Source organism: Pinus tabuliformis, chromosome 8 (assembly GCF_031772625.1).
Source record: "Pinus tabuliformis cultivar Carrire ecotype Pingquan chromosome 8, CPIR1, whole genome shotgun sequence".
NCBI classification, from domain to species: domain Eukaryota; kingdom Viridiplantae; phylum Streptophyta; class Pinopsida; order Pinales; family Pinaceae; genus Pinus; species Pinus tabuliformis.
Window position 1 is genome coordinate 739,736,438 of NC_142294.1, and position 16,172 is coordinate 739,752,609.

At 40.7% G+C, this 16,172-nt stretch overlaps 1 protein-coding gene across 2 annotated transcripts in view; it reads right to left on the reverse strand.

The window, feature by feature from the left end:
- The window catches only part of LOC149237701 (uncharacterized), a 492,469-nt gene that overhangs the window by 106,103 nt on the left and 370,194 nt on the right, over window positions 1–16,172 (reverse strand). For both annotated transcript variants that reach the window (XM_089372754.1, XM_089372755.1), the window contains exon 27: window positions 6,861–7,010. In XM_089372754.1, coding sequence (XP_089228880.1) covers window positions 6,861–7,010 — 150 coding nt within the window. The remainder of the gene's footprint in view (window positions 1–6,860; window positions 7,011–16,172) is intronic.

Here is a 16,172-nt window from a genome sequence, read left to right on the forward strand (position 1 = left end):
CAGAATATTTCTCTCAAATTGTGAGGTATACCTGCTAAGGAAATTCTCTGTTGGGTACGCTAGTTTTGGCACCCAAATTGTCCTCTGATATTGCTTAATAAGAAAACCCTCAAATAGCTGCACCAGTTTTCCCACATTGGATTTTTCTAGGGACATTGGTACAAAAATAATGGTGTCATGTGGTGTGTTTGTTCTTGTTTCTTTTAGTTGTTGATCTGTAATATGTTGAGCATGCACTGGTGTTTATTTTCAGTATTTACTTTGTAAATAACTTGTTAAAGAAAAATAACAAGTAGGTAGGAATAAATCAGAATAAGTGCATGAAGGGTTTCTAAACTAAGTAAACTTAGAAACTTCAACATTGCAAGCACTAGGTCAATTCTAGTCTTCCATGCCCTGAAGTTTGTAGCTCCTTCAAGCTTGTTCTTTGTCTTCATGAAGGAATTCATGATGAAGATGACGAATCAAAACCAAAAGATGTAGAATCTCAATGCTCTTCAAGGTGATCTCAATGCTCTTTTCCTTCACCAAAGCTCTCAAACCATGTTGATTTTCTAGTGCAATCAAGACTACTACAATTTTTCAAACTGATAACTACTTCCAGTGATACAATTTGACTTCTATAGAGAATTCCAATCATTAAGCAGTTATACATGAAAAATTTCAACAATTAACTTCTTCAAAAGAGCAATAGTAATCACAATAAATAATAAGACAAGAGACACCATAATTTAGGTCAATGACCAAGCAAAAACCTACAAGGGGAAAACCAACAATCTGTCCTTATGAGAGAGAGTTCAATTCATAAAAATGTACATCAAAATAGTCCAACCAAAATTCCAATCTCCTGACCCCAATAAATGCCAAGTCAAACCCATCAAAGGAGAGAGAAAATAGTCAACGCTGGTCTAAGTCATGGACTGCAACAGGCAGGCCAAATTTCAGCCTCAGGTAGATGGTCATCTGGGGTTGAAATTCAATCAAATCATATTCAACAAACAACAGTCAAAACTTGGTCAAATCACATATGTTGAGTTGCAATCAACCCTCAATCAATGAGCTAGAACAGGAGCAGAACTTCGATCAAATAGAGTCAATGAATCAAAGATAATTCTGGCCTCCAAGATCAGTCAAAACCTTGGCCAGACAGCAACAGATAATCCCAAGTCAACGTTGGTCAAACAGAAGTCAAGAGAGCTGGTCAACGCAGAAATAATCTTCCTTTTTTCTCCTTTGCGCATGTGGACGGATCTCTTTGTTTCAGATCGAAATGGATGAGTGAGTGAGGCGCCAAATGAGCTCAATCGAACTCCATTATATATGTGTGCTAGGAGGGTTTTGACCATAGGGTCAAAACCATTCAATGAGTGGGGCCAACTTGTGCAAATCATGATGAATTGGTCAACATAAAAATTTGTAGTTTCTCCTTTGCTTTGCCAATGAAAATACCAACCGAAGCTATCAATTTTCAACAATATTTACACACCAAGTCTCATGCTATTTCATCCTTAGCCACCAACCTATTCCTCAAGAGTGTTGTTCATATATCACTTGCACTCCATGCATGTAATGATTCTTGGAGGCTTCCTTTATTAGAAAATTTGATGGGATTCTATAGTTTTCTGAGTGTCCATTCATTAAATGAGAACAAAACAGCTGCATGCAGCTTGATTTTCGGGATTTAATAATATGAATACAAGTTTCTATCATCAGTGTGTTCAACTTGGCTTAGTTACTATTAGAAAACAATTGTATTCATAAAGAAAGGTTGTACCCAAATGAGATATTTCCCATAGGTTTGTGATCATAACTGAAAAGCATCCAATTATATGAAGAGTTGCACTCTATTGATTTGGCTCTCGGCAAATTCTTTGGTATTATTAGCCGCAGTGTAATGTCCCCAAATTTTGGATTACTAGGTGACGTGGTTAGGAATGTTTTCCAGACCTTGTGTCAGCCTGGTCATAGGAGCGGGATTACTCCATTGGTGAGCCCAGAGGGTTTTAGAGGAGTTTTATGGGTCTGACTGAGATCGCTTACCATATTTCATCATCAAGATAAATTCTGCATCGTTTGCTCTTGGTTCCGTTCCGTTCCGATGGTTCCCGTAAAATGGCATTAAGAACATGCATATTTTTATTATTTATGCTTAAGGTGTTGTTTCAGGCTGATTACTTGGATAAACACCTTCGTGTAATAGTTCGTTGGAATTGGGGTGAAAATATCTTCAAGGCAGAATGATGAAAAGGGGCTTTGGGTGGCTATTGTGACCACAGGGTCGAATTAAGCATTTTCCGGCATTAAAAGTGACTTTAATTAGTTTATAAAAGTCACTTTATTAAATAAAGAAAGGAAAAGTGCTTTTAAATATTTAATTGGAGGGAAAGGGTAAGTGAGTTATAAAAAACAAAAAGAAAAGAAAAAAAAGGGAAGGTAAAGGTGAAAAGACAACCCTAAACTCATTAAATAAAGAAAATGAGGAGACCCTCCTCATTCGTGGATTGTGTGTGAGTTTGGAGAAAGAGCTCTTGGAGAGAGTTTGAAGGAGAAGCTAAGGGTTTGGAACCCTAGCTGCCATAGAAGACTTTGGTGTTGCAACGAGACACCCTAGTTTGGGATTCAAAAGTGAAATCACTCAGATTTCACCGTAAAGCTACAATGGAGTGCAAGATTTGCTAAAGATTCTAAGCTGGAAGAGGTAGTATCCGTTGAATCTCCTACTCATTTGATTTCATTTACCTTTCAGGTTGAAGACAGAGTTGGGAGTCGATTTTTCCAGTCATATCAAGAGCCAAGGCACTGCCAATAAAATAGGAACGATTCTCCCTCACTCTGCTGGTCGAAATCTCTGAAGCAGAAGTTGGGTTGAAGAAGCAAACGCAGTAATGAAAACCAACCACCATTAGTACGAGTTCCATGGAGAATAGAAGGGACGAGCTTCTTATCCTGTGACTGGACGAGTTCTCCTTTACAGTGGGATTGAGCTACTTTAGTAGGAGGTCGAAACACCTGTTAATAAATTGCTGGAAGCTTATAATGGTCAAGTTATTCTTCTGAGTGTGAAGAGGGAAGCATTTACACCATTCCAGAACCGTGGTCACTGTCTTTTATAGCTGAATGAGCCACTAATAAAATCTGGGCCAAGTTGCTGTAGTTAACTGTGCATTGGGGCTGCCTGTCATCACAAAGAGGCTTGATTTGGGGTTTACTGTTGACTGCATAAAGTTTCGAGTTGTTGCTGGTAATGTTGGAAGAGCCATGATCCTTATTTGAGTTCCCTTAAGCTGATTGCACCCTCTATTAATTGCTGGTTGAACAAGCTGCTACAATCTGGAAGTCTGGACTGAGATTTAGTGCCTGGGCAGTATACTTCCCAAGCTGATATTCCTCTTAGTGGGATCATTCCAGAACCGTGGTCACTGTCTTTTATAGCTGAATGAGCCACTAATAAAATCTGGGCCAAGTTGCTGTAGTTAACAGTGCATTTGGGCTGCCTGTCATCACAAGGAGGCTTCATTTGGGGTCTACTGTTTACTGCAGAAAGTCTGGAGTTGTTGCTGGTAATGTTGGAAGAGCCATGACCCTTATTTGAGTTCCCTTAAGCTGATTGCACCCTCTATTAATTGCTGGTTGAACAAGCTGCTACAATCTGGAAGTCTGGACTGAGATTTAGTGCCTGGGCAGTATACTTCCCAAGCTGATATTCCTCTTAGTGGGATGCAACGGATGCATATGTAACTCTTGTTGGCTGCCATCTAATTAGAAGGTTCATTCTTCCATTATCTGTTCTCTGTGTATACATTTAAAGAGAGTGTTTTCTATGGGTGTTATATTCTTATATCTGCAATGTGATGGCTTTTTCTGAGTTGTTTATACTATATAGACTCTAACATCTGCCTAAATAGATAGCTGGTGCACTTGAAGTTCTGAATAAACAGTTCTGAAAATAGAAACAATGATAAGTCACCTACAACAATATACAGTTGAACTGTTTGACAAAAGGTGTGACTGAAAAATTTAATCTAAACTCGGAGATTTGTTGAGAAATCTTAAGGGATTATTGGAAGGAAATATTACACGCAGATTCCTCTGGTATTATTAGCAAACAACAGTCACAGTTAAAGGATCAGTGCTGTAACAACATAATTTTTACAGGTTTTGATCATTACTAGAAGGTTATTTCAGTGGGTTTTCTATGCATTTAAACATGCATACAGCCATACTATCTATTCTCAATAAGCTTGGACAGTGACTCACACATGCATGCTGAGAATTGCAACCGAAAACATCAGCATTCATTTTGGAAATGCACACCAATAAGCTGTTACAGCCTGTTGGTTGGTCAGAATTAGTAAACAGCAGAAAGAGTTCTCAAGACAGCGTTGAAGGAGTTTCGTGTTGAAATTTCAAAGTTTAAACCATTAGAAATTCTTCCTGCACTATCTGGTTTATTTCACCTACTTGTTTAATTTCTTAACAAGTTATTTAACAATATAAATACTGAAAATAAACACAAATGCAGTCTCAACCATTTACAGATCATCAACTGAAAGAATAGACAAACACACAAGTGACACTGTAATTTTTGGACAATCGTCCCCGGAAAAACCCAACTTGGGAAAACCGTTGCAGCAGTTTTGAGGGTTTTATTATTAAGCATTTTTTCTTGAGTACAACTAGAGTGCCAAATTGGCTCACCCAACAGAGAAATCAATCTGGTAGTAATACCTCTCTTCGGAAGCAGATATTCGACAAGTCTGCTCCACAAAAAACCTTCTGCCACTTCTCTGAGGCTCTATGTCAACCCTCCTGGCCTCTGCGTCACTTTGAAACCCCCTATGTCAGCCTTCTGCTGCTCTGCGCTGGCTTTCTGGCCTTCTGTGTCACCCACACAGGCCCTGCTAGCCTCTGCAGAGTCTCTCTGGGCCTCTGCGTGGCTTCTATTGGCTCTACGTAGCCTCCTTAGTATCTACGCTGGCTCTCCAGCACTATCTTTGCCTCTCTGCTATGCACTCACTATCCCTTGCTGCAACTCAGATCACTGGTTCGAATTTTCTCAGCAAACCCCACTCCAAAATCGAACTGACTGATCAATCTTGGTGTGTCTCCAACTGACCCTCAAGTCTCCTCTTATACTTTTTCTGTTGAGTCTTCAACGACCGAGATTAAGTCTCTAATCAACTGCTAAGATTAGATTTGGCTTGATCCATGTCATTTAGAACATTCTTCACCCAGTTTTATATTAATACCCATTAATATTTTAATTTTCCTACGTTTAGACTTAAAAACTCCATTAAAAATATTAATTATATTAATATCTCTCTAACCGGGTGGGATTCCCCAAACCATTTCTGGGTCTTGGAGATCTCATGTGCTTAACCTCTCCACCAATTTTCATGGCTAAAGCACATCCGGTGCTACCACAAATCAACATTTCAGTCAGGTTTTGGGCAGTGAAGTTAGCAAGCAGCAGTTATATTCAAGTTATGGTGGTCAATAATAGTAAACAGTTATGCTGTCAGCACAGTTGACACCACAGTTTGGTCCCTCATTCTCAGCTGGTTCAGTCTCAAATTGGTCGCAAAACTGGGAAGAAGGCTGAGTTGACTTGGTTAGGGGGCAACACAAGTCAACTTGGCCGAGTCCAAGTGTGAGCATACTGAGGTTGAAAACACCGGGATTCACCCCTTCTCCTTTCTCTCCTTTGGATACTGTAAAACAGAGTTGAAGATCAGTGTTGGGGAGATTGGATTCTTTTTGACAGACTTCAGTAGCACTTCTTCACCATCATTGTTCCATCCTTCCAGATACGATGACAGGGCAGCCCCTAGTTTATTTTGCATGTATCGTTGATTCCAACCTCTATGCTAATTTTCAGAAAAGTTCTTCTATGATTTTTTCTAGCTTTTTGAACTCTGTGGTTGTTTCTCTGAGAGCAATAATGTAGCAGGGATTGTGTTGTTACTTTAATGCACTGGTTTTGAATTGTTCTTTCATTCAAGGTCCATATTATCCTTCACATGTATTTGTTTTGAATTGTTCTTTCACTCAAAATGCATGTTCTTAACTTCTTATCTAATTGTTTCCATCTGCTACTGAAATTTACTTGAATAAACTGATCCAACCATTTGCAATTTATTTGACCTTTTAACACTGTTAACAGATGCCTTCTGGGTGCTTGACGGAAGCTTAGTGTGATTATTTCTCTTGATGCCGACTTGGTGTCATGATTTCTCTCAAGTTTACAGAGAGATTTACACTCAGAAATTATAGCACATAAAACCCTACGGATACCTCCCTGTGGCTGGAAAAGAACTAACTTGAAAAGAGAGGCATCCTGTGGTGACAGAGCTAGATTACCTATAATTATCACTTAGTTCTGCTATTTCTTCTTGGTGCATATTTGCATGATAACAATCCTTATTGTGCAAATGCTCATGATACAATAAGTTCAGCCATGTCTTTGCTGGGTATTTGGAGATCATCATCAAGAAACAAGAAAGCAGCTGCTAAATGTGGAAAATGAAAAATGACACTAGGCAGGAATTTGTTTTCACTCTTCCCTAGATATGACTTTTTTGTAAATTCTCAAATCATGAATTCAAGGAATATGGGGACTCGGTTGACACTTTAAAGCATAAATAGGTATCTCCATATCTTTCTTGCTTTTCCAATTATGGAAATAAAATATACATGGATAACATTGCAGTGTTTCCATCATGGTGTACGATATAGGAGGATGACAAACAGAAAGCCTCGTTCAAAGACAAGCGCAAAATGAAAATCTTAACTAATGGAACACTGTATGGTATAAAATATATCCTTTTTTAAACAAAAATAACATAAATTGTTCTTCTCACCTGATCATCAGGAGGACAGTAGGTCCCATTGGGAAATTTACGGCAGCACCCAAATGCTTCTGGTGATAACCATACAAGAAAGTCATCCAGCCAAGATGCAGCTGGACTTGCAATGTAGCTGGACTTTGGTGTTAAAGCAGCCCTCGATATCTGCAGGCACACAAGTACAATAGAAAGTTATTTCACCAATTAACTATCCTTCTTTGCTGTCCTGGATGGATATGAATTGATCCGTTCACAATTCATAGCTGAACTGTTCAATACACAACTCATGTGGGTCCTCCAAGAAAAAATCTTTTAAAGGCAAAACGATAATACTGAGAATATGGTCATTTTTGGATAGCCTTGGAGCTAGAAATCTGAATACCCCTCAATTAAAGAAACACAGACTAATGCAAAGTTCTTTTCTCCTTTTTCTCTTAATTGCTACAGCTGAAATTTCAATGCTAACTCTAAACGTAAAATGGAAACGAACATTGCAGTCTAACCATTGTTGGAACATGGAGAAAATAGATAAATAACTAAGAAAATGCATGCCTGCATAGTGCATATAACTACAAGCAGATTAAACGACACACTGATAAGTAATAATCTGTATTGAACCAAATGGTTCATTAACAATTATGATCATAAAAGAAACATCTATGAAGATAAAGACCTATTTAACTTTTAAAAGTTACAAAGTGTTTTTAAAATTAAAGGTTCAATTCAGTTTATAAAAGTAAAGTAAAGGCATCATATTGGAATTACAAAAAAGGACATGCCTTCTGGTAAAAGGACATGACTATTGTAACAGATATGGCTCCTAATAATGATTAATTAAATTTAATTAGTTTCATTACATGCCTCTGTGAAAATTTCTGAATTTTTACAAACAGAAATCCTACTGCAGTCGCTGGTTTAGCATCTCCTACTTGTTATTTCGTTCAACAAGTTATCTAATTTATGAACAGTGATAAAAAACACTACAGCAGACTACATTGACATACAGATCATAAACTGAAACAATAGATGACACAAACACCCAAGGGACCCCCGTTCTTTTTGGACAACACACCCCCGGAAAAACCCAATGCAGGAAAATCGGTACATCAGATAGAGGGTTTGTATTATTAAGCAAGCAGAATCTAAGTACAACAGGTTGCTTCTCACACCAACGTATTATTAAGCAAGCAGAATCTGAGTACAACAGGTTGTCTCTCACACTGGCTAACCTTTCAAAGAAATCTTGGTAGCAAGAAATACATACGAGGGTTTACCACATTCTCCAAGTCACAATTAATCCATTGAGTGGCTTGACTCCGACAAACACTGCAAAATCCCAGCGCAATCACTGCTTGGGCCAGCATCTTTCCTCTAAGAGACTGCATCACCCCTTCTATTGGATCGATTTGCTGGAGGAAGACTATTCTTCAACCCTCCCGGCTCAGAAACTCACTTCTCCAGCAAAATCTCAGACTTCTGACCAATACTCTACACTGCCACTGCAAGATACCCTCCTCGCCCACGTCAACACTACGTCAGCCATTTCTTGGGTTGCGTAGGCCTCTGTGCTACCTCTTTGATGCTATTGATGCCCCTCTGCCACGTACGCTTTGGCTCCGAACTCCTTTCTGATCCAAATCTCTACTTCTACCCCTCTCACTGCAACTCATATCACTTGTTCGATTTTCTCAACAAACCACGCCCCAGAAAAATCGAACTGACTAATCACTTGGTGTATCTCCAACTGACCCTCAAGCCTCCTCTTATACTTTTCCTGTTGATGAATCAACGGCCGAGATTAAGTCCCTAATCAATGGCTAAGATTAAAACAGACTTTATCCTCGTCTCTTCGAAGCTTCTCAGCCATATTTTTATTAATAGCCATTAATATTTTTATTTTCCTAAGTTTAGACTTAGGAACCTCATCAAAAATATTAATTATTTTAATAACTCACAATCTGGGTGGAATTTCTCCAAACGACTTCTGGGTCTTGGAGATCTTATGTATTCTAGCCCCTCCACAAAATTTCGAAGCTAGAGCACATCCAATGCTACCCAAAATCAACACTCCCTCTTAGAGAGGAATGTGCTCTAGCAATACTCCCCAATAGAAGCATCACACTAATCCACGACATCGGTCCTCTATGTTGCTAATGCTTGGCCTACTGCCCTTCATCCACTGCACTACTACATCCTGTATTGCTACCCATGACACTGCCATTGTCACTGCTAAATCTATACTGTTGCTCCCTCTCAATATGTTGCATCATGCTGCCCATAACACTGCCACTGCTAACTTCTTCACTGCAACTCAGTCGCTGAGAACTAAGCGACTGAAAAAGTCACCCAAAAGCTGACATATTGGTCAGTCTAGATACCTCGTCATGCTGAAGCTACCTCTACTGCTAATCTGTGCTGACCCTCTGCTGCTACTACGCTGCTGCAATCTTCTTTGTGCCTCTCCCACTGCTACAACCTCCACTGCGCTACTTCAGACTTTGGCACTCTAGCTCTGCCACTATTGCTCCATCATCCCTAGCACCAACTGACTCCCGTTATTCTTCTACTGTCATTAAGGGCTCCAGTAGCTGTATGTGATCCAAGAATTTCGGTACCTCAAGTATCCTGCCCAGGTGTAGTCCTGCCGACTACAACTCTATGTCACCCCACCTCTTCTCCAAAGGTGCATGAACACTCATGGCACAATCCTCATCATTGTCCTTCTTGTCAACTTTCTCTAGAGCAGCCTTTGAGTCAGACTTCTCTCCCTTGCCCTTCTTCCAAGGGCACTGAGTGGCGAAATGTCCCAGTTCCCCACACCTGAAGCATCTGACTTTCGCCATATCCTTTTTCTTCATCTTTTGCTACCCTTGTTGTCCCGATGATGTGAGAGTTGCATCCTCCTCCTCCTCCTTCTTGGCTTCGACTCCTTTGTCGCTACTTCCCACCTTGGTTAACCGTCTAATCTCTTCCTGTCGAAGAGTTGCCCACATCTCCTCCCAACTAGGAGATAATCCCTACCCAGAATGCTTTGGACAAAGGTCTCCCAGTCCTCAGTGATTGCATTCAGGGCATTCCTAACCATGAACTCAGGATCTGGTGTAGACCCTACGGAAGTCAGCTCGTCTCGAATCCCTTGCAACCAAAGAAGGAAGGGATTGATTTCTTCTCCCTTCTGCATTTGATACTGTCTTAGCTTATTCTCCATCAACATCTTCTATTGGACAAAAGTTCCCTCATACAAGGTGGTCAAGGCCTCCTACATTTCCCTTGTTGTTTCCTTTTCAGCAATATGTGGGAGCACAAGATCCTTGACCCCGTCCAAGATCATGCACTTCGCCTTTGCCTGAGCCTCCTCATATTTCTTGAGACGATCAGCATCGACTGTAACAACAACTACTTTCAAGGCATAATCCTTTATGTGATTCTTGTCCAAGACTACCAAGATCTTGGCGTTCCAGATGACAAAGTTGGATGCTCCATCCAAAATGTCCTGATCTCAATCCATTAACTTCCATCTCTGCTCAAACAAGTGTAGAACATGTTCTCTTCTCACTTTCTTGCTGCGGCCCCAGCAAGACTCAAATCTGGATTTATTTGGCGCTAGAAATCCTCTAAGGAAAAAGTTCTTTCTAGACTCCCTCTGAGGCCTAATTTCCTTCACGGAAATCCTCCCGCCAAATAATGTCGAATCACCCCTTCTCCAATCCTCCTTTGCTGTTGCTCAGCAACCCGGACCTAGATTTCTTTTGGCAAGAAATCCATCAAGGCAGTGACTCCCTCTACCTCGGTTTTGTCTCCACAGACACTGTTCTGCAACAACAACAACAACGTCCCACCAACACCACAGATTGAATCTGCACTACTCCTATTGCCCAGACAAATGACTGATCTGAGCCCCTTAGGCTCTGCGATGGCTCAAAGAGTTGACGCAATCACTGCGTGAGCTCCTCTCGGCCACTGCATCTCCTCCTCCTGGCTCAGAAAGCTGACGCAAGAATTGCATGAGCTTTTTCATCACTCTTCTGGCACTGCGTCACTCCTTTCGCTGCTCCTCTGGCATTGAAACAACGTTGTCACTCGGTACAGCTGCGTCTCTGCAGCAAATTTGTTGATCTCCCGACCGATGGCTTCAATGTCCTATGATCTGAAACGTTATGATACCATGTGAAAATTTTTGATTTTTTACAAACAGAAATCTTACTGCAGTCACTGGTTTAGCATCTCCTACTTGTTATTTCATTCAAAAAGTTATTTAATTTATAAATAGTGATGAAAAACACTAGTACACAATACACTTTCATATAGATCATAAACTGAAACAATGGATGAGACAAACACACAAGGGACACCGTTATTTTTGTACAACACATCCCCGGAAAAACCCCATGTGGAAAACCCATTGCCACAGATAGAGGGTTTGTATTATTAAGCAAGCAGAATATGAGTACTCCCCAATAGAAGCATCACACTGATCCACGAGATTGGTCCTCTGTGTTGCTGATGCTTGGCCTGCTCCCGTTCATCCATTGCACTGTTGCAACCTATATTGTTGCCCATGAAACTGCCACTGCTAATTGTTGCACTGCAACTCAATTGCTGAGAAGTAAGCAACTGAAAAGGTCACCCAAAAGCTACCATATTGGTCAGTCTAGATACCTTGTGATGCTAAAGCTACCTCTACTACTAATTTGTGCTGACCCTCTGCTGCTACTATGTTGCTGCAATCTTCTTTGTGCCTCTCCCACTACTGCAACCTCCACTGCGCTGCTTCAGACTTTGGCACTCTAGCTCTGCCACTGTTGCTCCATCATCCCTAGCACCAACTGATTCCCGTTATTCTTCTACTGCCATTAAGGGCTCCAGTAGCCGTATGTGATCCAAGAATTTCAGCACCTTAGGTATCCTGCCCATGTGTAGTCCTGCAGACTACAACTCTATGTCGCCCCACCTCTTCTCCAGAGGTGCATGAACACTCATCGCACAATCCTTATCATTGTCCTCCTTGTCAACTTTCGTTGGAGCAGCCTTTGAGTCAGACTTCTCTTCCTTGCCCTTCTTTCGAGGGCATTGAGTGGCGAAATGTCCCAGTTCCCCACACCTGAAGCATCTGACTTTGGTTATATCCTTTTTCTTCCTCTTTTGTTGCCCTTGCTGTCCCGATGATGTGAGAGTTGCATCCTCCTCCTCCTCCTTCTTGGCTCTGACTCCTTTGTCACTACTTCCTGCCTTGGTTAACCACCTGATCTCTTCCTGTCAAAGAGCTGCCCACATCTCCTCCCAACTAGGGAGAGAAGCCTTGCCCAAAATGCTCTGGACAAAGGTCTCCCAGTCTTCAATGACTGCATGCAGGGCAATCCTGACCATGAACTCAGGATCTGGTGTAGACCGTACAGAAGTCAACTGCTCTCAAATCCCTTGCAACTTGAGAAGAAAGGGATCAACTTCTTCTCCCTTCTAAATCTAATACTGTCTTAGTTGATTCTCCAACAACATCTACCATTGGACAGAAGTTCCCTCATACAAGGTGGTCAAGGCCTCCCAAATTTCCCTCCTTGTTTCCTTTTCAGCAATATGTGGGACCATATGATCCTTGACCCCATCCAAGATCATGCACTTCGCCTTTGCCTAAGCCCCCTCATATTTCTTGAGAGAATCAACATCCACTGGAACAACAACTACTTTCAAGGCATAATCCTTGATACGATTCTTGTCCAAGCCTGCTAGGATCCTGGCCTTTCAGATGCCAAATTGGATGCTCCATCCAATCTGCCCTGATCCCTCAGTCCATTAATTTCCATCTCTACTCAAACAAGTGTAGAACACGTTCTCTTCTCCCTCTCTTGCTGCTGCCCCAACAAAACTCAGATATAGATTTCTTTGGCGCTAGAAATCCTCTAAGGAACAAGTTCTTTCTAGACTCCCCCTGAAACCTGATTTCCTTCACAGAAATCCTCCCGCCAAATAATGTCGAATCACCCCTTCTCCAATCCTCCTTTGTTGCTGCTCATCAACCTGGACCTAGATTTCTTTTGGCAAGAAATTCGTCAACGCAGTGACTCCCTCTACCTCAGTTTCGTCTCCACAGACACTGTTCTACAACAACAACAACAACAACGTCCCACCAGCCCCACAAATCAAATTTGCACTTCTCCTATTCCCCCGACAACTAACTGATTTGAGCCCTGCAGGCTCTGCGTTGGCCCAAAGAGCTAATGCAGTCACTGTGTTAGCTCCTCTTAGTTATTGCGTCTCCTCCTCCTGGGTCAGAAAGCTGATGCAGGAATTTTGTGAGCTTCTGCATCACTCCTCTGGCACTGCATCACTCCTTCAGCTGCTCCTATGGCTTTGAAACATCGTCATCACTCGACATAGTTGCCTCTTTACAGTAGATTTGTTGGATCTCCCGGCTGATGGATTTAGTGTCATATCATCTACAGCGCTTTGATACCATGTGAAAATTTCTGAATTTTCTACAAACAAAAATCCTACTGCTGTCACTAGTTTAGCATCTCCTACTTGTTATTTCATTCAACAAGTTTTTTAATTTATAAACAGTGATGAAAAACACTACTGCAAACTACATTGACATACAGATCATAAACTGAAACAATAGATGAGACAAACACACAAGGGACACCGTTATTTTTGGATAACATGTCCCCGGAAAAACCCAATGCGGGAAAACCAGTGCAACAGATAGAGGGTTTGCATTATTAAGCAAGCAGAATCTGAGTACAACAGGTTGCCTCTCACACCACCTAACCTTTCAGAGAAATCTCGACAACAAGAAATACATACGAGGGTTTACCTCATTCTCCAAGTCACAACTGATCCACTGAGTGGCCTAACTCTGGAAAACACTGCGAAATCCCAGGACAATCACTGCTTGGGCCAGTGTCTTGCATCTAAGAGACTGTGTGACCCCTTATGCTGGATCGGTTTGCTAGAGGAAGACTGTTGTTCAACCCTCCCGTCCCAAAACCTCCCTTCACCGGCAAAATCTCAGACTTCTGAAGAATACTCTGCACTGCCACTACAAGAGACCCTCCCAGCCTACGTCAGCACTGCATGAGCCCCTTCCTGGGCTGCGTAGGCCTCTGCGCTGCCTCTCTAATGCTACTGCTACCTCTCTGCCACATACTCTTTGGCTTGGAACTCCTTTCTGATCCAAATCTCTGCTTTTGCCCCTCTCACTGCAACTCAAATCACTTGTTTGATTTTCTTAGCAAACCACACCCCAGAAAAATCGAAGTGACTGATCACTTGGTGTATCTCCACTGCCCCTCAAGCCTCCTCTTATACTTTTTCTGTTGATGAATCGTCGGTCGAGATTAAGTCCCTAATCAACGGCTAAGATTAAAATAGACTTGATCCTCGTCTCTTAGAAGCTTCTCGCCCATATTTTTATTAATACCCATTAATATTTTTATTTTTATAAGTTTAGACTTAGGAACCCCATTTAAAATATTAATTATTTTAATAACTCACAATTCGGGTGGAATTTCTCCAAACGATTTATGGGTCTTGGAGATCTTATCTATTCTAGCCCCTCCACAAAATTTCGGAGCTAGAGCACATTCGATGCTACCCAAAATCAGCAGCCTCATGTCTTTGAAAATCTTCAACCTCAAAGTTCTTGAAGAAACAACACAAAAACTCCTTGAAGTTGGAAGACCTCTCTCTGAACAACACGCTTCAACTTTCCAAATTGATATTTCGTTTCATTTTAACCATTTGAATTTGGTAAACAAGATTTGATTTTAATTCCGTAGATGAGCTATTTTCTTATCTTTCCTTGATAAAGTTTTATCCAAATTTTGCAACTTTATCTTGAGATCTATTGAAATTTGTAACTAGGTTCAGTCTTCATTAATGTATTTGAGATATACTTATCAAAAGAATGAAGAAAATATTTTTATTATTATTTCTATGACTTATTAAAGAATGGGTTTCATTCTTGGGTCATCATGTTTTAGGTCAAAATCCCCATTGAGGACTTCTAGGATTTATTTTTATTCATTAGAGTCATTGTACATTAAAAGAGACCCTTCTTGGGCTTTCGAATCATGTAAAAAGAATTATTTTTTAGTCAAAAATGAATTTAGTCTCCTCGACATCAAGTTAGCCTCAAGTTAAGTTATTCGACCTCCCTGGAAGGCTATAAATACAAGGAGTTTGAATTCATTTGGAGCATCTCATTCTCTCTCACATAGTTCGATTTCTAAAGCTGGAAGCTGGAAAAGTGTTAAGTTGAGAAAGGGCTAGAAGAACGGCTAGAAAGGAATACGAGTTTCTGGAAGGAGATAGTAAACCTCAAGATCAAAATTTTGGGACAACTCTCAACCTGTACTGAGGTGTATCAAGGGAGATCGAAGTTCTCCAAGTTTAGATGAAGTTGTTATTGCTACTATTGTTGGGTCAAACTTGCTACTAGGTTGAAGTTGTTGCTGATCCAGTCTAGATCGAAGTTGCTTTGGAAAAGTTGTCATCTGCAAGAAGTATTAAGGGTTGACCTGGTGTGGAGAGAATCTCTGTCTGGGTCTACAGTCTTAGATTATCTCGAGAACATATAGAAGGAAAAATTGTTGACTGGGTTTTCCCCTAGATAGGGGCTTTGCCCTCGCTGTCCATCTACATCTATTGTCCTTGTGTTATTGTTTTGGTAATTGCTTGATGAACTAAAAGATAAAAGAAGAACATAAAGATAAAAGAATCACAAGTAATTATCTATCTAAGAAAATATTTCTGCCTTTCTGATTTTCTAACATGGTATCAGAGCTAAGGTGAAGAAGGAAAAAGCCAGTCTTGACTATCTACTAGAAGGAATCTAAATGTTAATTTTAGGTATGTTCTATGCTTAGAGCAATTTATTTCAATTTTCACAATTAGCTCAATAGCATTTCCAGATTAACAATCACATCAACATCAAAGTAAACTGAAGATAGAACATAAACATAAATTGCAGAAGACAAGCCAAGACAAGAAGACACAAGATGTGGCGCTAGGCAGGGACAAACCCCAATGTGGGGAAACCCTTGATCAATTCTTCTTATATGTTCTTCAATAGTTCAACAAAGAGAGAGAGAGAGACTACGTTTACAACAAAAATCAACAATTTGCGTTATCTAGATAAGAACATAGATAATCTCTAAGAAGATGATACATGAAATCAGTTGAAGACATGCTGCTTCAACTGATTCTCCAAGGTGACTCCTTCACCTATCGTTGTGTTGCATTTCGTCATCATGCTGCACCTCACTGCGCTGCACCCATCATCACTATGCTGCATCTCATCACGCTTCATTAATCATGACTGTACCCATC